At 41.9% G+C, this 26406-nt stretch overlaps 3 protein-coding genes across 6 annotated transcripts in view; 1 reads left to right on the top strand and 2 right to left on the bottom strand.

Annotated features, from left to right (window-relative positions):
• Positions 1–4999, bottom strand: part of LOC307029127 (proteasome subunit beta type-3-like) — a 68500-nt gene extending 63501 nt beyond the window's left edge. The window contains exons 1-4 of one of the 3 annotated variants that reach the window (XM_079664767.1): positions 4024–4988; positions 3361–3545; positions 2898–3005; positions 2682–2796 (exon numbers count right to left, since the gene is read on the bottom strand). In XM_079664767.1, coding sequence (XP_079520893.1) covers positions 2682–2796; positions 2898–3005; positions 3361–3539 — 402 coding nt within the window. In that variant the 5' untranslated portion in view covers positions 3540–3545; positions 4024–4988. Of the gene's footprint in view, positions 1–2255; positions 2797–2897; positions 3006–3360; positions 3546–4023 lie in introns of those variants that run through there. The other 2 variants (XM_079664766.1, XM_079664768.1) reach the window with 2 other exon arrangements.
• A 1466-nt stretch (positions 5000–6465) lies between these two features.
• On the top strand, positions 6466–24043 carry lrp3 (low density lipoprotein receptor-related protein 3). 2 transcript variants are annotated; one of them, XM_079665088.1, is made up of 7 exons: positions 6466–6983; positions 11653–11791; positions 11872–12077; positions 14035–14651; positions 16288–16760; positions 17404–17536; positions 17985–24043. In XM_079665088.1, the coding sequence occupies exons 1-7, from the start codon at positions 6923–6925 to the stop codon at positions 18828–18830; spliced, it is 2475 nt and encodes an 824-aa protein (XP_079521214.1). In that variant the 5' UTR covers positions 6466–6922; the 3' UTR covers positions 18831–24043. The 2 variants fall into 2 exon arrangements, with proteins under 2 accessions (XP_079521214.1, XP_079521215.1); XM_079665089.1 differs by having other exon boundaries at positions 6467–6983; positions 11656–11791.
• Positions 24044–24422: 379 nt separating this feature from the next.
• The window catches only part of slc7a10a (solute carrier family 7 member 10a), a 28203-nt gene continuing 26219 nt past the window's right edge, over positions 24423–26406 (bottom strand). The window contains exon 11 of the mRNA XM_079665090.1: positions 24423–26245. Coding sequence (XP_079521216.1) covers positions 26145–26245 — 101 coding nt within the window. The 3' untranslated portion in view covers positions 24423–26144. The remainder of the gene's footprint in view (positions 26246–26406) is intronic.

Genomic DNA, 26406 nt, shown 5'->3' with positions numbered 1-26406 from the left:
TTGAGGAGCTCTGAGATGGTCTGGGAGTGAGTTCCACAGCCGGGGGGCAGCTGCACAGAAAGCTCGATCTCCCATAGTGCGGAGGTTGGTGTGCCGTTCCTTCAGCTTGTTAGTATTTCCCGAGCGGAGGCTGCGGGTGGCGGTTTGTGGTTCAATCAATTCCTTGAGGTAGGGGGGGGGGCATTTCCGTGGATACACTGGTGTGTTAACAGGGTGATTTTGAATTCTGTCCGGGAGGTGATGGGAAGCCAGTGCAGTGATTTGAGAATGGGGGTGATGTGCTCGTATTTGCGCACTCTCGTCAGGATCCTAGCAGCGCTGTTCTGTACGTATTGGAGCTTTTGAAGGCTCTTGCTAGGGATCCCGACGAGAAGTGCATTACAGTAGTCCAACCTGGAGGAGACAAAGGCGTGGACCAACTTTTCGGCGTCAGGAAGAGTGAGGGTGGGGCGGAGTTTAGCTATATTTCTAAGGTGGAAGAAGGATGTTTTGCAGAGGTGTTTGATGTGGGTCTCATAGTTGAGGCAGGGGTCCCTTTTGACGCCCAGGTTGGTGACAACTGATGAGAGGGGAAGGTCCTGGTCGGAGAAGGTGATGCTTGTTATGGGGGATGATTTAACTTGGTGTGGGGTGCCGATGAGAATGGCCTCGATTTTGGAGCTGTTGAGTTGTAGAAAGTTTTGTTTCATCCACGCCTTTATCTCCTCCAGGCAGATGGTGATTGTGGATGAAGGTGATGGTGACGGGGATGACAGTGGGACTGCAGAGCGGGGGGGACAGGGGGGGTCCATTTTTATGTAGAGCTGTGTGTCATCAGCATAGCAATGGAATGATAGTCCATGCCTGCTGATGACAAGGCCGAGGGGGAGCATATACAGGGTGAATAGGGTGGGGCCAAGCACGGATCCTTGGGGTACACCACAAGTGACGGGTTGGGTGGGGGAATGAGCACCTCCCATGGAGACACACTCAGTCCTTCCGGTCAGGTAGGACCGGAGCCAGTCCAGGGAGGTGTCACAGAGTCCGATGGTGGAGTGGAGACGATTGAGGAGGATGGTGTGATAAACAGTGTCAAAAGCTGCAGTGAGGTCCAGGAGGATGAGGAGGGAGGGGGAGCCATTGTCAGAAGCAGTGAGGATGTCGTTGGTGACCCTGACCAGTGCTGTTTCAGTACTGTGAGCGGAGCGGAAACCAGACTGGAATTTTTCGGAGATGTTTTGTTGTTGAGGTGGTGTTGCAGTTGGGTGGCGACTATGTTTTCCAACACTTTGGAGAGGAATGGTAGGTTAGAGATGGGCCTGTAATTTGCGAGAACGTCCGGGTCTAAGGTAGGTTTTTTGAGGAGGGGAGTGATAATGGCCGTTTTTAGAGCTGATGGAACGTGACCGGACTGTAGAGAATGGTTTATTGCTTTTGTGATCAGGGGGCTTATGGCTTGGATGTGTAATTTGACCAGGGCTGTGGGAAAGGGGTCCAGGGTGCATGTGGAAGGCTTCATCCGGCGGATGGTGTCCTCAACCTCTTGCTGCGTGGTGGGAGAAAAGCAGCAGAGAGACTGGGAGGCCCCAGACTGTGGGATGGCAGTTGGAGCAGATGGAGTGGGGGGGCCGGAGAGGGAGGAACGGATAGTGTCAACTTTGGTTTTGAAGAAGACCATGAAGTTGTTGCACTGTTCTGCAGTGATGGCTCTGTTTGAGGGGGGTTGAGGTTTTAGGAAGTGATTTATGGTTGAGAAAAGCTGTTTTGAGTTGCCGGGACTGTCAGCATCACCATACTGTTAAATTTCTGATTGGTGTTGCTCCCCAAGGCTATGTCACTTACATATCTTGTGCCTGGGGAGGAAGAGTTAGTGATAAACAGATCACAATACAGAGTGGGCTCCTAAAAAACCTGTTACCTGGAGATATTGTCCTAGCAGACCGTGGGTTCGATATTGGCGATAGTGTGGGATTTTACTGTGCTTCACTAAAGATGCCTGCATTCACCAGGGGGAAAAGTCAGCTGTCAGCATACGAGGTGGAAGAGACAAGAAAAATAGCTAATGTGCGTATTCATGTCTAAAGAGTCATAGGATTAGTCAGAAGAAAATATCAGATTCTGCAAAGCAGGGCTGTGCATGCTAACAAAACCAGGTGAGGCACTAGCATTAATTGACAAGATCGGGGTTATTTGCTGTGCCTTGTCTAATCTGTCAGTGTCTGTCGTCCCATTGGAGTAAAGTCATGGAGCTGTAGTCTTGTAAATAAGAAACCATGTATTATTCAGTATCATTTAATCTTTTCAGTAAACATCTTTTTGTGTTCAAACATCTTGTGTTCAAGTCTTTTCAGTAAACATCTTTTTGTGTGTTGTAAATTGTGTAGCCCTAATCAATATACAACTTTCATCTACATTCAGGCTTAATTCATTCAACAATATTCTAGAGATGACAATTGGTCTGGTGACGCTCCCATGTATGGCCATTGAGGGTTATTGTAAATGTAAATAAGAAACCATGTATTATTCAGTCTTCTTAGTATCATTTAATCTTTTCAGTAAACATATTTTTTACAATAGCAATATATCACACAGCCCTACTTTCTCTAGTGAGTGTGGTCAGTGAATATGAAGGTACTGTAATGCAGGTTAAAGAGCTGCCACTGTGCAAATAATAATGCAACAAGGAGAGAACCACCGCTCACAACAAAGTCTTCTGTCACCATGGGGCAGCCAATCAGATCCAAGGAGCAGATGAATGGTTCGGAGGTTTTTGGATCTATTCCGGCGATCACAGGCTCGATGTAGTATGGCCCAAACCTGATGAGAGCATGATATATTTACCATTTATGCAGGTATTTGTGCCTACTGTAAGCAGCTTAAATGTGGACATGGGTCAATATTAAGTTCAGTGCACTCACCTCTTCTCGTACAACAGGTTGGACACCATGCTCATGAAGGTCTTAGGCTTGATCTGGCGACCCTCCTTCAGCTCGTACAGGTTCAGTCTGAATTTAAGCCTCTGGGATCTACACACAAGGCAAAGACGTCCATCAATCCTCAGATATTTACATTGAATTCAATCATCACAAATCTAACTTATTTCAAAGCTATGGATAGCAGAATTTCTAATAACGTTTTCTCCCCTATTTATTAGAATGCATAGTAATACTATTCAACTACAACACTTTTGTTGTTGGTATAAACATAGGTGTAGTATTGTACTTGACACTCCAGGCTTTCTCTAAATGAGAAGTCTTACTTAGTCTAGATCTGAGAGTTGTAGCTTTATAGAGTTGTAAATCAATCCTGTCATCATAGTACCCTGGTGTTCACAATTGTTTAGCCACTTTGAGAGAACAAGGTGGAGGTCTACACACTCACACTGTCTGAACATCAGTGGCCAGTCCTGCCAGCCCAATATACAGCTTATCTCCCATGGGGAAGATCTTCTGGAAGTCTGTGGTGACCATCTGAGCCTGGATGCCAAACCTCCGGTCCGCTGCTATCGCCACACAGTTCATCCCTCGCATGGCCATGACGGCCCCTCCGTTATAGGACATAATAGACTGGATGAAGAAGGAGAAACGTAAGAAGAGTTAAGTTAGTCAGAGCTTAAACCATTGATAAATCAAACAACTGATTAAAGAGACAAATCAAACTATTTAAACATAAAGCTCATTTTTAAGCAAATTCATTGAAATAAAAATTAAGTTTAAGTTGAGGCCCTTCTATACAGCATAACATGTAAAGAATATCCTAAGAATATGTATTATTTGCAACATGCAAATAAGATACTGAATAATGTTGTCCTCAAAATAAATGACTGAAATCTATGTATTTCATTTAAGGACCAAAAACATGACTCAGGGTTATTTCCAACCACCCAAATGTGTAAACATGGAGCATAACGTTCATCTAAAATCATTTCAACGATCAAAAGAAATAAAAGTAAGATAAAATAAAAAGTGTAGAACATTATTATTGAACCAAAGTCTTTATTATCCCGCGTTATACATGTTTAAATGTCATGATGTATAGTGAAACCTCGTTGCTGGGTTGTTGAAGTTGTTGAAGTTGTCTGCTGTCAGTGTCTGGCGTCGTGGCTTACAATCTGGTTAGAGCGCCTGTCTAGTAAACAGGAGATCCTGGGTTCGAATCCGAGCATGCCTTTTAGTCGTAATTCGCCCAGCGTTTCCTGTTGGTCGAAGTTCACACTGAATCTCTCTGTAGGCCTATAGTAAAATTACAATGGTAAAAGCCGTTTTACTTCTACTTTAAAGAAACAGACTGCTTGACTACAGTGGAAATGCCGGCATTTAACTCAAATGTGATATAGATTTGGTGGTTTTTGTAGTACACCAATTTGACCACATGGGAGTGGCAATAAAACGGCCTGCCCTACTGGACCAAGAATCCGTCACACTACAATGAATGGATTGGGGTGAAGAAAATCATGAAACGAGCGTAGCGTGGATGCCCTCCTCATCCCAACAAGTTCACCCCGTTTATGGTGTAATATACTTCAAAAGGATGTTTACAATTTCTATATAGCTGTTTGCCACACTAAATCTGCCTCCAAGAAGCGAGGAAGACATATAAACAAAGAAAAAATAGGACCACTTTGATGCGGCAAGCTGAACACAAAGTAGGCCACCACTAGAGCGGAAGTTCTATCTTTAGGTCTTCAAAATAAGACAAAAAAAAACCGATGTCATTTATATGTTAAACACATCTCAGACAACCATTGTAATGCTTTTTATAAACAGAACAAAAAAACCCTTTCACTTGTAATTGACTTTTCTGTTGATCAGGCTCAAAATAAATGCATCCATAAAGGTAAAAACGTTTAAGAAGACTCATATGAAAACACTCATTGATAAAACTTGCTTGAGCTAATGTCAAGGACAACGTAGTTCATAGGTTAATAATTGACTAATATGTACAAAACATATTGCATATAAAACGACACAATGTAACATACAACTGAACACATTCAACCCTTGTGCCCTCCTCGGGCATTTGTGTACATTTTTCCTGACTTTTTTTAATTTGGTAATCATTTCAGCTGTGTTACAGCTTTTGGCATAGATTTTTGCAAGAAGTCTTATTTTGAGTCACCTTTGTGGCAAAAATATACACGCCCCAAAAAACTGCTATTAAATCATCATACATCAATATTTATTTTTACTTTTTTTCCATGAATCACTTAAACAACTTCTAACGTTCTCAAAACTACCAAACATCCAATAATTTTCAGGATGTTAACCCTTTAAATGCTGTTTCATTATTTGAATTATTTAATTTCTCTCAAAAATTCCTCAATGACTTCAATTCAAACCACATGTTTTGATCTCACTGCCATTGCAGTATAAAACTATGCATTTTGTAATGTCAGCATTTCATTTAGAACAAAAAGCAGTGATATTTGATATTTCTACTCTATTCCACCACATTAAACTATTTTCCCACTGTAGGCTGATGCATGAAATTCTTACATTTTTGCCAGTTATATTATGGAGCCGTGTGACTACCAGGGGGCCCTGAGAATGGTGTGTGTGTATATGTATGTATGTGTGTGTGTGTATATGTGTGTGTATATGTGTGTGTGTGTGTGTGTGTGTGTGTGTGTGTGTGTGTGTGTGTGTGTGTGTGTGTGTGTGTGTGTGTGTGTGTGTGTGTGTGTGTGTGTGTGTGTGTGTGTGTGTGTGTGTGTGTGTGGGGGGGGGGGGTCTGAGGGTCCGGCCCACAGTGAGGGGAGAGAGAACAACGGAGGTTGGGAAAACCAAGGTGTCCTCACAGATAGTGAGAAGAAAGCCCCCCGCAGCAGCTGCTGCTACTGTGGTGGTGGATAGTGGACCGGACCCTCAGTGTCCTCTCCACTTTCAGAGGAAGGGTCAGAGGAACTCAAAGAAATGCTGGACTCCAGAGAGCATTCAGTGTCAGACCCCCCCTCGAACCTTGTGTCTTCTTCAGATGAGTACTGCAGCTCGCTGGCAGAAGAAGGCTGTCAGATTATTTCTGAAGTCTCCTCTGCACTGAAATGCTTCTTCATTTTAGTTCCTTCTCTTTGCTCCAGGTCTTTCTCTTTCTCTGCTCACTAATAAAATAAGCCCTGGGTCAAACTGAAATGATCTGTGCATGACAGACACACACACACACACACACACACACACACACACACACACACACACACACACACACACACACACCCACCTCTGGGCCCCCTGGTAGTCGCACGCCTCCATAATATAACTGACTCTAATAACCAAAAAAACAAAGTTCCATCCGCCTACTAATTATTATTGAAGCAATTTCATTTTTTGTGTTTTTTTGTCGCTAGTAATGAAATAATACAAATAATGAATCAGGCATTTAAAGGGTTAAAATCCTGAAAATGATTGAATGTTTGGTAGTTTTGAGCAAGTTAGAAGTTGTTTAAGTGATTCACTAAAAATAAAAAAAAGTAGAACAAAATATTGATGTATGAGGATTTAATAGCAGTTTTTTGGGGCGTGTACATTTTTGCCACGAAGGTGGCGATAGGTTTACAATTCGAGGAGGGCACAAGTGTTAATCAGTTCCTAAAGAATATTTCCGGTTACACGTTTCCAACAAGTATATCTTTAAATAACTGTTTACTGTTACTCATGAACGCAATAATTTGATTAACAAAACGCAGAGCCATTCTATCTATATTGCGCTGATAAAACGTAGCTTTTATTTTGAAGACGTTGACCGGAAATCGCTTCCTTTGCCACAGCTGCCTTGACTCTGGTGTCTTGGCTACCGCTGCAAAGGACACAATGCTTTTCCGTAATGAGGAGGACCTTTCGGTGTGTCTGAACTGAAAACAGATGCGGGAGCCTCGCTGGAGGACACAGATGTCGAGCAAAACGCGGAAATTGTGTCCGAGATAAGCACACCAGTCCCCGCCGGGCGGACCATGGGACCGCCGGGGCTGCTGCTCGGACTGCTGTGGCTCCGCTCCGCTCTGCTCTGTGCAGGTGAGCCACCACAATGCATCCACACTGCTGTAATGCCTTCTGCACACACATCTTTTCAACTGTGCTGTCAATCATACTGAAACTATATGTTGTTTGCAGGAAATGCAAATTACCAAGAGTATCTAGCTAAATGTTTTATTTGTTAGGGGTTGTTTAGCTCTTTATCTTCATTGGAGGTCCTGATAAAGCTTCCAGCGTCACTGACAATCAGAGCCGAACACTTCTACAAAGCTGATGTTCACACCCGGAGAGTAGTGCATGTAATTATGGCTTGCTGCTCTTTCCTCCTGTGTCACAATGTTAAAGTGAGATACTCTTGATGAAGACAATGTGTTTTCATTGTTGTGATGGCATGGAGTGAGAAGATGTTCCAGAAACCTGCGGGACTATCGATCTGTGGTGGGTAAATGATCAGGGTTAGCGTGGAAACATGGATGCTCTTTCACAAATGTGATGCTGCTATCAGCATTACATCACTGCTGCTTCTCTGCAGAACTACCCCCCCCCCCCCCCCCCCCCCCCACACCCACCTTCTCTGTTATCATATCCTGCACTTTATTGGCATCAAAATAAAGGAGACGGCTGCCAAACAGGGTTCTCCTTTTATAGGTATGTGTGGAGACATTTAAAAAAGCAGTCACACACACCATCCCATCCATAACATGTCTGCCTACTGATCATGTCACATGTTCACACAAACTAAGTGTCTCTCACTCTGTCTGTGTCTCTCTGTGTCTCTCTGTGTCTCTCTCTCTCTCTCCCCCCCTCTCACACACACACACACACACACACACACACACACACACACACACACACACACACACACACACACACCATCCCTAGTGTTACAGTTTAATGGTGTAAAGAATGGGACTGCATTTTGTCACAAAAAAAGCCCCCACAATGTGAGTGTGTAATCAAATCCATGTCTTCACAACATGAGTAAAACAAACATGTACACACTCAAACACACCCAGGGTTTAGCAGTGTTTTGCTAGGCGACTGGTTCTAAACATTGTCAATTGTTTGATTTTTTTTTTTTCCAACGTGTGTAATACAAGTAACAAACTCCGTTGGTGCGTAGACTGTGTTTGTTAAGCTAGCCAGTGTGGTTGAGAAAGAAAACACGAGTGTGTGTGTGACTGTAAATGAGAAGTCAGCATAAATGTTATAGCTGTGAATGTAACATTATATATATATATACTAGCAGTGCAGTGTGTTTACAGTTTAAGTTACTTGTCAGCTAATAAATCCTACAACTCCTCAAGACCCAAGCCAAGTTCCCCATGGTTGTGCTTGTAGCCAGAAGCTTATATTGAAGGGGCTTTTATTGTGAAAGGTGAGAGAAGAAAGAGTTAAGTTGAATCTTCCACAGCTGCCATTTAATTTTTTGTCCTGTTTGACACTAATGAGCCTCCGTATTATGTTATCGGCTTAGTTGTATAAACGAGGGAGAGAGTTTACATATCTGCAAATCCACAAAAAGCAACTCACAAGCCAACAAACAGACCCAACCTTAGACTAGCAATGTTTGAAAGCGCTTCAAAAGAAAAAACATGCTCCTCCTCATCCACTCGTCATCAGCACCCACCAAGTCATCACCCTTACATTTAATAATTCATGTTGTGGGGCCCTGCATTATGTCCACAAAACATCACCCAGTTCTTGAGCTTTATAGCAAAGAAAGTAAAATCGTATATGTTATGTTAAGACAGCATCATGTGTATTTCCGCTTTTTGTTTTTATATTGATGATGCAGTAAATGCATACAATTTGATAATCAAATGTCACATATAATAATGTATCACTTTTTCTGCTTGATAACTTTTACTTATATTATAGGTACATTTTGCCGTTTTGTCAAAATTATCTTAATTACATTTAAAACAAATCTGGACCAATTGTCTATTAAAACATTATTTTGCTATTTTGATTAACTTGGAGGCAGCTTAATTTATTGCATTTGACTAGAAGGATAAACACGGCTACTTTGGGTAGAGAAACTGTCCTTTTTATCTCTGCAGTGACTGTTGTTGTGATCTGATTTTAAAAACGTTTACAGATAATCAGCAAAGTAAAAATGATTTTAATTTGTGCCTACGTAAAGTAGCTCAACCAATACAAACCCCATTTTGTCTCTGATGTTACATATATAACATTTAATATAAAACCAAAAGGCAGTGAACTCCAGAGAAGGCTGCATTAGTCCTCACAAAGTAAAGTCAATACATTTGTTGAAAATAATAGAAAAAAGTAAAATCTCATATAAAAAACCTGTCATACTATACAACAACAGCTCTACTCCACACACTCCCAGGGCTAGTCCAGTTTCATGTGTGTGTATTTGTGTGTGTGCTGAGGTATCCATGCAGTAGTCGATATCCATCACTGAGCTCTAAAGGATGCCCCCCCCTGCCAATGTTACACTCTGCTGACTTCACTGATTCTTCAAGAAAGCCTGAAACAACCACTCTCACGCTCAGCAGAACTGGCTGCTGTGTGGCGATGTTGGATATCCATTGTTTAGCAGTTCAGCTGATTTTCTGTCTCTGTGGTTCTGGGTAATTAAGACGCTCGTCGGACCTGCTATGTTACAAATGATAAGTAAGGAGGTGATGTTTAAATTCTTGTTCTCAGCGTAAGAAAGAGAATGAAATCCTTCCCACTGATGTTGCACTAACATCGCAATTTAAATTATTGTTACATCTGGTATCTAGCCTTCCTGTGTTATAACTGCTTGTAGACAATGCAGGGAAGCCCTTAGAGGCCTTACAAAAAAAGAAACGTATAGTGATCCATTTTATAAGTCTAATCTGAGTGGGTTTCTCTTCTATTCTACAATTTATTTATGTCTTTCGTTTGGCTAAAAAAAAATTATACAGACAGTAATATGACATGACTTGCTTAAACAGAATATCTGTACTTTGTGTTTAGAGTAAAGGTGGAAATTTGAATTCACAAAATGACTACTATTTACCAACCAAATTGTGATAATATAAGGCTAGTGCTTGACTCGCCAACCAAATAATAACAAAAGTCTATTGAGTGGTTGGTAAAATTTGAACATTTACTAGCTATTTGCCAGGTTCTTTTAGTCGTATCAGCAACATGTGGTAATATTTTAATTCAGCTTTTTATGGCCAGAATAAGTATGCAACAACAACAACAACAACAACAACAACCGTTCAAACCTTGTAAAACTCCCCCTATACCTTGTCATAGACGAGAAAATAAAAAAATGAGGAATAAATAATGACAGATTATCCTGGAGAACCCTTTTGCCTGTTTTTAAGTGTTAAACACAGGACTTCCATACACACCTGATGCCTTTTTAATTATTACCAAACAACAGGAGCCATGGCTTGCACTTCAAACAGGTCTGTGTCTTATTCCTGGTGCCCCTCTTGGCCACCGCTCTCTGTTCCCTGAAGAAATGGTGCGATGGCAGCAGGCGATGCTGTTGCCGTGGTGTTCGCCCCCATGTGATCAGCACAGAGCTCCCCTGAAAGGCACTAGGGTCGTTTGTCTTGTCAAGGCATTGATTTAAGGTTGTTTGCACTGATTAGAGACAAAACATGACAATCACATAAAACATAATGCACTTTTAATAATGCAGCAGCGATTTTGTATTGTCCTTTTAAGCGTTGACGTTTCTGGTACTAGTATGCTAAGTTCATGACGAATTTTAAGGAATTTGAATGAAGGAACGTGAGTGTGTGAGAGTATTCTGGCAGTAGCAGTATGGATCCTGCTGAGCATGCATAATTCTCAGTTCATCATGAATAAAGGAACAGACCATATTTCTCTCTCCTGAAAGTAGTTTCCCTCTGAAGAATTTGAGATGATTAGGATGCCTCATGGTTACATATGTACTATACGTGAAAAAGAGAAAGGTCATTGGAATTACAGAACAGTCTGGTGATAGTTTTTATATTATTAACAAATCCATTTAAAGTAAACAAATAATTGATCCTAGTAAAAAGAAATATACATGTAGCTATGCTAAAGCCCTGTTATAGCCTACTTGTCTTTTTCTATGCCATAGAGCTCTATTGTTGTCCAAAAGCTATTTTAGACAACAATGGATTTCCGCATACACCATTGTGCTGCCAGAAATAATTACTACTGTAACAGCTAAATGTGTATTAGTATGCATCTGATAACAGTCCCCAATGAACACGACATCTACTGTTGTTAAAATAAACATTTATGCATCTACTTAATATATGGATTTCTGAACTCGCCTACCATGCACAGGGGCCCAAAGTCTGGGTCATGGTCCAAACAGGAAGTCACACAAAATAACTACAAAGACCAAAGACCCAAACAACTATAAAGTGACACAAAACAGCTACAAAGTGACATGAAGCAACCAGTTATATGCAAAATGACTATAAATTGGCAATAAAAAAACACAGACCGAAATCATAGAAAGATATGAAACGAGAAAAAAAGAAACAAAAAGACAACAAGGGTCTAAATAACATTAATATCTGTTTTGCTACAGTAGGAGAGGGGGTGGGGTCTTTTGTAAAACTGTGCACAGGGGCCCATTGTCAAACCACCCCTGAGAATTTCAGCATAATGACTGTAAGGAAAAATAAAGAAAATGGGTTAACACAAATCACTGCAGAGACCAACCTCCCTAATGTGTGTGTGTTTCACCCAGCAGGCTGCAGTGAGCGAGTGGAGGTCCACTCAGAGCGAAGGGGTGTGATCTACAGCCCGTCCTGGCCTTTAAACTACCCTGCTGGAGTTAACTGCAGCTGGCATATCCAGGGAGGTCAGGGCGAGGTCATCACCATCAGGTACAATCCCTCACTCAAACAGTGTACACATGACATCCGTCATAGAGTACCCTACTAAAATCATCCATCTTCTGCTCAAGTTTCCGGAACTTTGACGTGGCCGAGGCGGGAAGATGTTTCGGAGACTGGCTCCTGCTGACTCCTACGAAGACCGGGGACTCCAGGCTGTGTGGCTCCATGCTGCCTCCACCCTTCATCTCCACCAGGGGGCGCGTCTGGCTCTATTTCCACTCTCATGCCAACAGCTCAGGGCAGTCCCAGGGGTTTCGCCTCTCCTACATCAGAGGTAGGCCGGACAGACATGGATCTTTTATCCTATGCTTAACCTGACTGAGTCAAAACGTCTAGTTATAGAATGTGTAAGGCATAAACTATTACTAACATAATTAAGGAAATTGTCGGTTAAGAGTAAGGAAAATTGCCAGAGTTTGAGTGTGATGGCTTGTCAAGCCATATTTCCAAATCTGAATGTGTCTGCATGTCTCATGTCTCATCTCATTATATTATAGTATTTTAACTTAATAAAACGGCAAGGCCCTCCCATTTGACATTCCTGCCCTCCCCTAATAAACACGTTTTTTATTATTTATAAAAATATATATATTTTTTTTTTTTAATTATAAATAAACGGTGAACTTTTATGCTACGATGTATGTGATGTCAGATCGTAACTTAAAACAAATAAATGCATGTGTCTGTTGTGATTTGTGATTCGTCCACATTTAGACCAATCACAGCGTCACACTCTGCCGCCTATTCTGGATTTGTTTATTGTGCATTCTGTAGACATTTCTGTTTGAATTACAAAATGGATATCAGAAATTGGCTTAAAAGGTCTAAGGATTTATTAAAACGAAATATCGATGAAAGAACTGCAGCCGATGGTGCTGCTGGCGACCCTGCACCTGCCGTTGCAGCAGCACGCCTTAATGTCACAAGCTTGACCTCGGCAAACCCCGGGGCTGAGTTAAAGAGCCCAATCCTTGACTCATCAAGGCGGCCACCACCAACGCTGTCCTCCGAGGCACAGCTCCTTGTGCCCCTACCATCACCACCTGCGTTGCCACACCCTGTACCACACCCGCCAGCATCCTCCTCCTCCTCCGTGCCGGTGCCTCCACTACAGACGCTACCTTGCAGCACATCAACAGGTAGGCTACTTTTGGGCCAGCGACCGCTCAAAGACCAACCGCCCCAGGTGATCTTTGATAAACCCAACCAGGTGAAACTGGATCGTTATCCAAGGAGATTGTTTTCAGGAAAGAAGCGCACTTTTGCCACTGCATGGTACAACAACAGATCATGTCTTGAATATTCGTTAAAAGCAGACGCAGCCTTTTGGTTCCCCTGTAGACAGTTTAAAGTAAATACGTCTTCATCTGATGCGGCTTTTACTGTCGAAGGTTTTTGCGACTGGAAACACGCATTACAGACTGATAAAGGACTGATAAGGCATGCCGCATCAAAAGAACACATTTCATGTGAGAGTTGTGGAGAGAGAGAGACAGATACGCGAGGAAAAAAATAAGGAAATTAGTACTTTGGTGAAAATCAGCTGGCACGGAACCGCTATTACGTGTCGTTGATATTATAGCTTTTTTAGCTGTCAACCAACTCCCTCTCAGAGGTGACCACGATTCACTCCACAGCATGTCCGAGTGCAGTGCAGGAAAATAAACCATGCCCAAGGCGGGCTAAACAGTTCATCGTCTCCGTCTCTATATTTCTTTCCTGAGGAAGCTACCATCCTTAACCAGTGTGCTCGTGATTTACCAGTGTTTGTGCTGCCACGCACACAATGTTTCAAAAGTGGTTTCTATGTTGCCCTTTATTTGTGTATGTATTTGTGATAAGTGTGCGTCTTTACGCAATGCTTTTGGCCTTGCTGTTTGATATATATTGTGCCGCAGGCCCGCAGCACATGACGGTTTTGTGTGCCCTCCCATGAAAATCATATGCCCTCCCTTTAGATTTGTTCTGGCGCCGGGTCTGCCCTTACTGTAGAGTAAACACTGCAGGCCGCACACTATTAAAACTCAGCTGAAACATAAACTGTTGTTATGTTTTATACTTCACTATATTACATTATTAGTCATAGAATTTTAAAGTAACTAATCACATCTGAGGCCAAAACGCATTCTGTTGTTTCACTGAGCAAAAAGCACTCTGATGTTGGTTTGTGTCGTGTTTTCTCTTGATATTTGGGAGCTGTTGTTGCATTCTGTCAATGTGTGTCTCTGCAGGTCACCTGGGTCAGAGCAGCTGTCAGTCAGATGAGTTCCTGTGTGGGAACGGGAAGTGTCTCCCTCGCTCCTGGAAGTGCAACGGTCAGGATGAATGTGGCGATGCATCAGATGAACGCAGCTGTTCCCCCCCTCCCACGGAGGCGCGGCCTGGCCTCTGCCCCCCCGGCTCCGTCCCGTGCACCGAGGCCCAGTCCACCCGCTGTCTGCCCCCCGCCCTGCGCTGCAACGGGGCCCGGGACTGTCCCGATGGCACAGACGAGCACGGCTGCCCCGACACCACCTGCGGAAAACGTCTGAGGAACTTCTACGGCTCCTTTGCCTCCCCAGACTTTTTCCGGGCCAACAGGAGCTCTGTGGCTGAGCTGAGGTGTTCGTGGTGGCTGGACACCCAGGACCCCAAGCCCATCGTGCTGCAGCTGGACCTGCAGCTGGGCCCCGGGGACTCGCTGCATGTGTACGACGGCCTGCTGCAGCGCGCAGAGCACCTCCTGCAGGTGCTGTCTCATCACAACAACCGGCGCCCGGCACTGCTAGAGTCCAGCCGGGGACAGATGAGTGTTCTGTACATGGCCCAGCCTCACAGCCCAGGACATGGATTCAACGCCACATACCAGGTACTGCAGATTGGGAACACTTCATCCGGTTTTTCAGAAAATTAGTTTCAAAGTCTTTTCAACGCTTCATTGTCTTTTCCAACTTTTTGTTCAAACCTTCTGTAAGGGAGAGCTCCAACTATCTTTAAAATTCAAATGGTTTTATCCAATCCACTCCAATCCAACTTTATTTATATAGCACATTTAAAAACCACAGAGTTGACCAAAGTGCTGTTCATCAATAAATATATATAAAAGCAGCAAAAATACATTTAGACAAAAAATAATACTTATGGCCACAGACTGAAATGTTTTAATCATATGCTCTAAACCAGCGGTTTTCAAAGTGTGAGGCGTGCCTCCCTGGGGGGCGCCAGAGAGCTTCAGGGGAAGCGCAGCGTGAGACAAAAAATAACGAGAAAAATACGAGTAAAGTGACACTTGAACACTTTTGGCTGTCTGTGGAGACCGAGTTCCCCCACCTCGCCAACAAGGCAGCAAAAGTGCTCATTCCCTCCACGGCTCCACCTACCTGTGTGAGTGCGGGTTTTCCACATTGACTTTGATCAAAAGCAAGTGCCGGTCAAGGCTGCAGCCAGAGGATGATCTGTGTTTATTCCTGTGTGCATCAAAGACACAGACTCATCGTTCCCCTAAAGTAGGGGTGAGTGTAATAAGGAGGCAAAGTTGACGTTCTGTGTGTTACCGGGAGCATATAAGGATGCATCCACGATGTTGAAAATGTTAAAAATGTTTAAATATGTGTTGAGAACACGGCGTGCGAAAATGTACGGGTCGTGCTGCAGCTAGATTTGCCTGTCCTCTGTAAGAAGGTGTTGGCGACTGACATGCAAGGAAGAACGGCTGTCCACAGGCTGTTCCAACTTTAACAACTTTATTAACTTCCAGGGTAGTGAATTGAACATGCAATTGTAATTGGGTGTGTGGTATATTTTCATGCACGCACAAGCATGTTCCACAACACTCAATTGTCCAATCGCTACCAGTGTCCTTGCGATCTTGTTATAATAACAAGTGCAAGTTACTGATGCAATATGGTTGAGACCATTCAGGCTTCTTCTAGAGGGGTGTAAAGAATAGTCCAAGTAGTGGGGGAGTTTTATACATAAAGATAAAAAGTTATTGTTTAATGTTTTAAGGAGGTGATGCTACTCAGCCAATCAAATTGTTGCAGTCAGTGACTCAGCACAATAGATTCAAACACACACACAGAGACGAGACAAGAAGAGAGAAAAAGTCGGAGTAATGTCAAATGGCGGAAGGTAGACAGTGAAAACAGAGCATTTCATGACATGTTCTCTTACTGGACCTCTTTGAAATGTAATTGAATACCCCTGCATTATAGCAACAATAATAATAATAATAATAATAGCAATAATAATTGGGATGGGGGGCGCGGCTGTTCTTATGTTCTCTGAGGGGAGGCTCACCTTCCCACACGTTGAAAACCCCTGCTCGAAACATTTTTATTCAATAACGTCCCATTTGGGGTTCCTTTCAGAATTTCTATCTACATTTAAGGTCTTTTGTGATTGGTATAGTTGAAAGTACCTTTATTTCTGTTTGCCCAGAGACCCATCAATCCAGCGGACACCAACTACTCCTCTCTGATGCATTCTTCCTCTGCCGTCTCTAGGTCAAAGGTTACTGTTTTCCCGGCGAGCGTCCCTGTGGCAGCGATCAGGGCTGCTACTCTGAGCGCCAACGCTGCGACGGCTACTGGCACTGCCCATCGGGCCGCGACGAGGAGGCCTGCCCGACCTGCCCCGACGGAGAGTTCCCCTGTGAGGGAGGAACTGGGGTCTGCTACCCAGCCTCTGAGCGCTGCAACAACCAGAAGAGGTGTCCAGATGGGTCTGACGAGAAGAACTGCTACAACTGCCAACCTGGAAACTTCCACTGCGGGACCAACCTGTGCATCTTCGAGACGTGGCGTTGTGACGGCCAGGAGGATTGCTTGGACGGCAGCGATGAGAGGGACTGTCTGGCAGCCGTGCCCAGGAAGGTGATCACAGCTGCCCTGATCGGGAGCCTCGTCTGCAGCCTCCTGCTGGTCATCGCCCTCGGCTGTGCCCTCAAACTCCACTCCCTCAGGAGCAGAGAGTACAGGTGTGCCGAAAGCGCCATTGTGCATGTGATGTTCTTGTTTTTCGTCATCCCTTTGATTTATTTACTGCTTTATACAACAAGATGAATGTCTGAGTAGGTCACCTTATGATCGCTCACTCTCTGTCTACGCCACTTCAATTATCTTTTCTTCTGTCGTGCTGTTTGTCCTGCACTCTTTTTTCTACCTCTCTCTCTGTCTCTCTCTTTCATTATCCTAGTTTTTAGTTTATTAGTTTCCTGTTTATGTTTAAAAAATGTTTTTCCCCTTGTCCAGTCTGTTTCACTCCTGGCATTATTAGTTGCCATTAGCCCTGCAACCACCTGACCTCTTGCACACCTGCACTTCATCCACTGATTAGTTCAACTTGCTTTTGAATCGTAGCTATCTGTTACATTTTTGTATCTGTTACATTTTGTATCCTTGTATGTTGGTCAGCTGGAAGGTCTGTTTAGTTGTGTTTGTTTTGCCCTCCACGGATTACCTAAAAGTAAAGGTATTTTCCTTTCTTCTGTATTTGGGTCCACCCAGCTACTTACAATGACAGTATATCTGTCTTTGTCCCTGTCTCTGTCTTTGTCCCTGTCTTTGTCCCTGTCTCTGTCCTTGTCTCTGTCCTTGTCTCTGTCTCTGTCTCTCTTACAGAGCTTTTGAGACTCAGATGACTCGCATGGAGGCCGATTTTGTTCAGAGAGAGGCCCCCCCTTCGTATGGCCAGTTAATCGCCCAGGGTCTCATCCCTCCGGTGGAAGATTTCCCCGTGTACAACCCCACCCAGGTAATTCATTCACACACAATAATACATTTCTGGTAATTGTTTTCCTGAAACTTAGGATTCAAGCACAATTTGAAATTGAAAACGCACTTAAACAAAGGTGGATAAAAACACCTAATGGCTGTCAATATACACATATTTCCATGACTCTTGCCTAATCACGTTATTAACTGAAATGAATAGTTAACATTTTGTTAAAAAAGTTTTTTTCTCTTGCGTTAAGGGATGCCATTGTGATATCTTAGTGGTTAGTATCAAGCAAAGGCCAGCAGTCTTTTAGCTTAACTTAGCTTAGCACAGATACTGGATAACAAAGGAGCAAGATCGGCCTACCAGTTCATCTAAGGATGACAAATGAAGAATTATATCCTATTTGCTTGATTGCTTGCTATCTACCTGATATTTGGATAGAAACAGGAATTACGTTTTCCTCCGTCTCCCCCTCCTCCAGGCGTCCGTGTTACAGAACCTGCGTCTGGCGATGCGCAGGCAGATCAGACGTCACTCCACGCGGCGCTCCACCTCCTCTTCCTCTCACCGACGTCTCGGGCATCTATGGACTCGCCTGTTCCGCAGTGGGGGGCGAACCAGAGGGAATGCCCCTCTGCTGGACTCCCCTGGACCCACACAGATCACACTGGGGCTCCACAGCTACCAAACTGTGGGTGCGCAGTTGCCCAGGAGCTGGGCTGTGGGACAGGCTCGATGGGAACAGGTGGATGCAGTGGGGTCCCGGCGTTCTGTAACCAGGACCCTGCAGTCCTGCACGTCAGAGAGCCCCGCATCACCTCTGTCCTTGCAGTCTGCAGACAGCCCAGAGGACGTGCTGTCACCAGTCAGCAGGGAGAGCAGCAGGGGTCCACAGTCAGAGCCCCCCACACCTGTCCAGAGGGACTCTCTAACTCATAGCGGGCGCCCCACAGATCCCCAGGAAGCCTCTGTGCCTCCATGCAACATCCGCACATCGAGGAAACTTGTTCTGGAGCTCGCTGTTAACCTGAATGGTGTTTCCTTGAGACGATACTCCCCCTTGGGGCCCTTGTCCCCTATCTCACCCCCTGTGTTTTCTAGCAGATCCCAGACCGCCACAACAACTCACCCTCACCCCCAGGGAGCAGAGGTGACGTCACCCTCCGAACCCTCGTCTACTTCTGTGAAAGCAGACGACAGCCACTTTACTCTGGAAGTGCCAAGCAGGGAAATAAGGAGCAGGGATAAGAGGAGGAGTAGAGAGGGCAAAGGCAGAACCTTTAGTGATGAGGGAGGAGATTCAGGGAGGGAAACAACGCCATGCTGAGGAGTTAGGGAGGTACCCTCCTTCCACTCTCTCGGCTGAGACCTGCTCTCATCAATATCTGCTAAAGTGTCCTTGAGATGAGTTCCTATCAGATCCAGAGGTGAGACCTGTACCTTAGCCCAATTCAGTCAAATATAATTAACTTGTGTCTATTCACTTTAAAAATCTGCATATGCAGTGTAAAACACTGCGTATGCATATCTGTAAGATTATAAACCAGCATTAGTCGTGCTTATGGTCTTTGTTGTGCAGTTTATATTTTTGTCAAGGAGCTTAAAGGGATAGTTTGGATGTTTTGAAATAGGGCTGTTTTAGGTACTTATCGATTTTGAGTGTATAATCTTTTGAAGTTGGTGGATGTCTATCTTAAAAGTCCATCCTAAAATAATCTGGGGGTTCCTGAGGTTGTTATCCCTGCTATCTTCAAAGCCACCATACTCCACTGACCAAAACGTTATTCTCTACCTTGTAGAACGCGTAAGCTTCTATTGTGCTGTTATCTCGAAAGGTCAGATTCACCAAAGTCACACAATAGCACACAATGACTTAGTGATCGGGAGAGTGGAAGACCAGCAACTTTATTTCTCTATGAGCAAAATATCAGTTTCTGTCAATGGAGTTTGGTGGTTTGAGTTATTTGTCGAAACGTTCTAAATATTGGTTAGACTTAAACTGATATTGAATGTATTTGATGGTTTATGTTTTAGGTGGTTAAATATAACTAATCAACCCCAAAATCCCAACTAATGTTGATTCCCTTTTGGGACATGACCTCGTCAGGAGCCCTGTTCCAGAAAAATCGAAACTCAATTCTGGCCACCAGTACCAATTGAATATTAGCTACATGTTCTTACAACGCCAAAGCAGTCTTTGTGTCGTTACCCAAAGCCATTTTGCACCGCTATATACTGTGAACCAAAAAAGCCTGTTAAGTGATCACAAATGAATTTTCCTTGCTTCATGGCCCTCCAGTCTGTCTTATTCCCACTTTAATGTAGAGGTAGTGTTATTATCAGAAGTTCACGGTAGGCTGTTGCATATCAGGTGAAAGCTGGTGATATTGTCCGTTTTCCGTATAGTCGATAAATCAAATGAAAGACCAATATGAGCACGTCCATTTCTAAATGCTTTATGACTTCACCAGACCTTTGTGATGGATACTTAAATGTTTTAAAATGCTAAATAGTTTTCTTAAACGTTTTCAGGAAAAATCGGATTTGTTTGAGACTAATTTGGGCTGAAATAGTGTTGCTCATTTATGTGTTTTAGATAGACTACTACGAAGCTCTTTGACATTGAGGAATACGCTTTTATACTTGTTAGTATACACTTAAGCAATAGCTCACGACAGGCCGTGGTATATGCTCATTATATCACAGCTAAGGGCCGTGGTTCGGCCTGACGCGAAGCTATTGAGGAAGCTATTGCTTAAGTATAATATAGGCCTACATTGAGTATATTGGTCTTTTCACAGGATTTTTGATAATACAAAAAATGAAAAAAAGCCAGACTTTTCACTCCCATTGGCAAGGATGAACATTTTTGGAAATACATTCATTTGCTTTCTATTGGAGAGTTGGATGAGTAGATAGAAGCCACTCTAATGCCTGTCCGTAAAACATAAGGCTACATCTAGCAGTTGGTTAGCTTAGTCTAGTTTGGCCTAAATTCTGGAAACAGCTAGCCTGGCTCTGTCTGAAGTTAGCGGGTGAGCTTTAACGGCCCTTTGTGGCAGTGTCTCACCTTCAGACTGAGCCATGCTGTCTGTTATTTTAAGTTTACAATATTTATGATAAGCTATGCTAACCGGCTAACCCTTGTCCATAAGGATATGTAGTATGTGGTATCAATCCTTCATATGAGTACATATTAGCGTAATGACCAAAACCCTTTTTTTTTTACAATGCAGTTTCACAAAATAATTCAATCATGCCAAATATTTGTCTGTTTTAATTTAATATATGCTGTACATTTCTTCAGTTATACTTCATTTACCCTCTTCAAACTTAAAAAATGGTTTCAGTACGTTTAAGGAAATGTTATCAAACTGATTTTTCAATTCAGATTTTTCAATTAAGCCTTTTCAACTTGACATCATCCGTTTTGAAACCAAACTTGAATGGAAACTGAGGTAAAGAGTCCAAGAACCTGTAACTCTGCTCACCCCTCACCCCTCACCCTCCTCTAATCAAACATACACTCCTCTCAAGGAAGCCTTTCCTCACTTGAATGAACGTGACTGTTTCGGAGGCAGTGTCTACGATTTTATGTGAATGTGTCGGGAACAGTAGCTTGACTTCAGAAAATGTATTGTTTGTCGAGTCGTCTTCATCCCAGCAGTACCTCTGCAGCACTGCAGACCTGCTGACTGCTGACGCCTGCTTTATTACACTGGAAATTCATATCTATGCTGTGGACATTTCTATGACAGGATATGATAAAAGGCGTCTATTTTTCAGTCTTCAATGAGGACCTCTATTCCTACTTTATATTTCTCTTTCTGTCTTGACAAACATTGAACTTGATTGGACATGATCGCTTGATGTTTTTCTGTGAATCTTTTTTCTGAGGTGACCCTGGTGACGTTTACTAATTACTGTTGCGCCTCTAAAGAATGTATCACTTCCATTGTTTCTTGAAAGGCATTTATCTCTCTTTTACTGCAGGATATTGCTACTGAACAGGTACTGAACAAGTCAGATAACTTGTGTGAAGAAGCAGAGTTAGAGAAATGACAGAAAGCCAAATGCTGATTGTTTTAAAAGCAGCACTGTCAGGGTTCCGTACTAAAAAAACATTGTCTTACAAGTTATTTTTTTTACTTTAAAGAGATAGTTTGGATGTTTTGAGGTGGAGTTACATGAAGTTCTTATCCATAGTGATTGTATTGCCTCAATCGATGAGTTTGTTTTGTTATTATGCAAATTAGGGGAGATTTGAACAAGCCTTTTTAAAACACCAAAGTACGCAATTTACAGACTAAAGATAAATGACTCATACAACTCCACTAAAAACATCTAAGCTGTCCCTTTAAGTGACTGAATGTGCCATGCTACCCCATGTCCGTCCATCTTAAAGAGATTCTTTTTCATAAACAGCTGCTAAATGTTATGTGCCATTAGAGATGTCTCCATAAGTAATTCCTAGCCTTCCTAGCTTTACATATTTTTTGCGTATTTCATTTTGTACCTTGTTCAAAGTTTAAGGTCTGAACTTTCTCCTTTTACTATTAGTTTTAAAAAAATGTACACATCTGCATAATGTATGTCCTGACTTTCTTTGAGGTGTACAGACATTTATTTAAAAAATGCCTTAATGGTTTTTCCCTGCTGTTGTAAATATCACCAATAGTTTCTTGGCCCACATTTGTGGTTGTCATGTATGAAGGGAGTAGATGTGTCTGTGTCTGGACACAGCGTTATGATATGACATGTGATTGCTACAACCGACTGCTCTGAAGTTGTAGTGCACTACTGCATCAGGGATTATTATGGCAGGGAAGTTAGGGCAGAAGAAAATGTTGCTTTTCAAAAAACATATTCCACTGTATTTACCTGTTTATTTAAATCTTAATCTGTGAAAGTCTTGGTTAAATGATCTTTCTTTGATATTTTTCAGACTGCAGAAAACCAGTTATAAAGATGAGTGTGCCAACATATTACTATTTGAAATGTAAAGACAGATTGATTGTGTCATAGTGACAGTTTAGAGAATATTTTATTATCTGTCAGGCAAGATCAATGCTATGTCTCGATTTGCATACTTCTGTACTATTTAGAATTCATAAGTGTGTCTTCAAAAAGCATTGCAAGATCCACACTCTATGACCACCATCTTAGCATGGGTAACAGACATTTCAGGAACAGCCGTGATTGTTTTTGCTCTGGTTAATGAAGCACTATACAAATAAAAGTTAATTATTGGGTTTTCTTCACAATTTGAAAGACGTACAACTATATTTGTATCGAAAAAGAAGCCAGCATACATTTTATTGGGTTAATTGAGTAGTTTGTAATGATTTGCTACCTCGATCATCTAGCTAGCGAAGATTGTTATCATCACTTCCGGCACATCAGAAATTCACGCACTGCCCAAGTTTTCACATTCTAGGAAATTCAGTGTACCGATGGAAGTATCCAAATTGAAACGCAGCTGAAGTATTTCTCTATACCCTTGCTTTGATTGCTTTGTTGTCAAGATTTTCACAACTGTATTTTCAGTGGGGTTTTTTTCTTGATTGCATTTTTTCTCTATAATGCACATTATCAAACCCTTTCTGAGGTTGCAACAAAGTCTCACGGCATTTCGTGTTTTAGTCACAAAATTAATCTATTGATTTGTGTTCACCAACACGATTTCGCCATTTTTTTCGTGTCACACAGAACGATTAAAAGCAATGTAAGTAATAACAATTTAGAAGGAAAAACAGATTTAAAAAAATACAGATTTCAGTATTCTGACAGAGAACGATGTTAGAAGCAATGTATTTCTATTGGTAGTATGTTTCGTGCCTGCACCAAATAACAACAAATAAGAAGGAAAAAAAGATGACAAAAAATACAGATTTCAGTATTCTGAGGCTAAGCCCCATTTCTTTTCCTCGCGGACGGCAAAAAACTTCGACATTATACAATTTAAAATAAAAGTGATAGGGTTAGGCTTAGGGTAAGATATTGAGTAAGAAAATGTTTTTATGAACCCCACAGCTTCTGGTATTCCAAGACCCGACCGGACAAAAATACGTGGTGCAGGCACAAAACACACTACCAATAGAAATACATTGCTTTTAAAATCGTTGTGTGTGACACGAATCGTTTTTTTCGTGTTGAACACGAATCAATAGATTAAATACATTTTGTGACTATAACACGAGATGCCGTGAGACTGCCATTTTCAATTGGTAAACACTTGGTAAATACACTTGGTAAATACACTGAATAGAGGAAATAAAGTACTACTGAACCAGGTTTTCTGAGAATTGCATTGCCTATCCTTGCTGTTTGAATGTGAAGCTTCTTCCCCACGTATTCTTTGTTTGTATAAAAGCATTTCTCTTATTTAAAAAAACAACTATATTTGTATATTTTGTGCTGAAAGGAATGCCACCATGACGTTTTGGGGATTGCTGTTCAAAGCCCTGTAAAGCCTTCTGCTGATTATTGTTCATTGTTTTACTGTGCCTGCAATTAATAAACCGTAAGCCGTTTATTTAATGAATTATTTTAGTGTACAAATGTATTTTTTGCATCAAAATAATAATACTGACACGACCACCACCATAAAACTGGTAGTTTACGGCAAGCAATTTATTTACAATAGTCAAACTTATTTTGTATGGAAGCCCTTAGAGGTGAGAAATGGATTTGTTATGATGATGGATTTTCTAAGTTTGATATTAATTACTTTCTCACATGTCTTTATGACTGCTGAAAAAATGGTAATGCTAAAAATGTTTTTACCTGTTAGTAAGTCATATGCACAGGAGACGACACAATTAAGATCAGACATAGAAACTGAATCACCAGTATTTTCTTTCTCACTTGTGTCTGAGGGCTCCTGTACCTACTTGTATAATAAAAAAAAAGATGCATCTCAGAATTTGCTATATTTAATAGGTAATTACATTGTTATTTTTGCACATCTTTACACCCTTTTACAAAACACAGCGGTGCACCGATCAATTGTACACAGTATGTAAATGTTTCACAACATGTCTGAGGAATGTGATCTTTGTGAGAGTCACTGGCCCATTTGTAACAGTTTGTTCTTCTATACACAGTATTTACAGATCTCAGCTGAGCAAACAGCGCCTGGACATGGCAGACAGACATTGTTGTTTGAAGTGTGAGTCTTTTAGTAGATTTTCGTTGAAAAGTACTGTTCAAAACATGCTGGTTTAAATTGTTAAAAAACCTTCATATGTTTTGTTGTATGTACACAAAAGGAAGCTTATGGGCTGTAAGATACTACTTAAATACAACAAATATCACATGGAGCACATTTATTTAAAGGAATACTTCACCCCCAAAATAACCATTTGTCCATCAAATTTTCATTCCGTGTTGATTTTACATTTCTCACGAGCTTCCGTGGTGAACAAACAATCAGAAAATGGAGAAAAGTCTTGATGCATTTAAGAAAATGGGTGACACGTTTGCATAAACAGTTCACGCACAAACAGATAATTTGGGATGTGAAGTATTCCATAAGGTAGTGGTAGTGCGACTTGAGTGAGAACCATTTTACCATAAGTGTTTGGGGGCAACTTAATACTTCAATGGGGTCAAAATAAGTCCACTGAAAAACCAACTATATTAATTCAAAGGTACCATAGCAAGTGAGTTGATCTATAAAGCGTCGGCCTGGGGTGATTATTGTTCTGATCTTTGGGGAAGTGGGAGCAGGCCCATGCATGTTAATGGTAAACGCTTTATCATATCAGATGAGAAATATGAAATGTAATAGCTGTCTTGTCAGGTGAAGCACCTTGAAAGAGTTCACAGAAGCATTCCTTAAAAAACAATCACAAATCAGAACAGGCGGTTCAAAAGGTGGTGTTGCGATAGAGCTTATTCATTTCTGAGAGGCAGCTTTTCGTGGTGGTGATAGCTTCAAACTTCTCGCCATCGTCCTTTCTCTCCTGAGCTGTAAATATTGCTGGGAACAATGAGCGTAGTTAAGATAATCGCTCGAGTGGGGCACCTACATTATCTCAGTATGATCTAATAAAAAAGAGAAAGAGAAAGAAGCCTAAAGTTGAAAGAATTGCTAGATACTGAAGCAAAACAGAGATATAGACAGAAAATTACTCATCCACATTTGATAAACAGTAAACATCTTGTGAATAATTAGTGAAAATCGCTGAAGGTAGCAGCAGTAATAGAGAAGTATTGCTAAGTGCAGAAACTGCTTGCATATTTACCACAAAAATGTTATTGCATCATCAAAATATCCGGACAAACCAACACACAACACCATCACATACATTTCATAAGGCACATTAGCTCAAGGATGTTCCGTAGAAGATGCTATAAAGATCTGAATGAAATAGGGAGCACGGACTACTGCTGATGAGAATTCAGAACCAGTACAAAGTATCACATAAAAACAGCTAATGCCACTGCCATAGGTGTAACCTTCCTCTTATTTTATACTGGAGCGTAATGAAGGCAGTATCTAGGCTCGACTTTGCAATATGCCACTACACAAACATCTCTTAACCATCCACAAACTGACCAATGTGAAAAAAAGGGACGGAAAAACTGGAAGTACAGGTGTGGATGCAAAATGGGAATTCCTGGGTGACTGCGCTGCTCAGTCAGTGGCTTTGGAGGAAGTTAGGGGTTCAGTCTCTGAAAGGTCTTCCTGAGGAAACACCACATAACACACCTTCTGGCCCACGTATGTGACTTTTTCTGCAATCAAAAGAAAACAGTTTTAATAATAGGGACTAACTACGGAGTGATTTTCTAAGTATGATCTAAATGTTTTTCATTTTGTGTTTATGAGTTAAGAAGTTAATCTTTATTTGTTCATTTTTTTTTACGAGGTAAAGAAAAACGTTGTGTTGCTGTCA

The sequence above is a fragment of the Notothenia rossii genome (assembly GCF_949606895.1).
Source record: "Notothenia rossii genome assembly, chromosome: 2".
Classification (NCBI taxonomy): Eukaryota; Metazoa; Chordata; class Actinopteri; order Perciformes; family Nototheniidae; genus Notothenia; species Notothenia rossii.
The sequence above is the reverse complement of the archived record's forward strand: the minus strand, read 5'-3'. Positions and strand labels throughout refer to the sequence as shown.

Excerpts from the sequence above, each read along its gene's own strand:
- lrp3 (XM_079665088.1), top strand. The coding sequence starts at position 6,923 with ATGGGACCGCCGGGGCTGCTGCTCGGACTGCTGTGGCTCCGCTCCGCT. Across the intron at positions 11,792-11,871 it reads GGCGAGGTCATCACCATCAG|TTTCCGGAACTTTGACGTGG; the intron begins GTACAATCCCTC and ends CTTCTGCTCAAG. Across the intron at positions 16,761-17,403 it reads CTCAGGAGCAGAGAGTACAG|AGCTTTTGAGACTCAGATGA; the intron begins GTGTGCCGAAAG and ends TCTCTCTTACAG.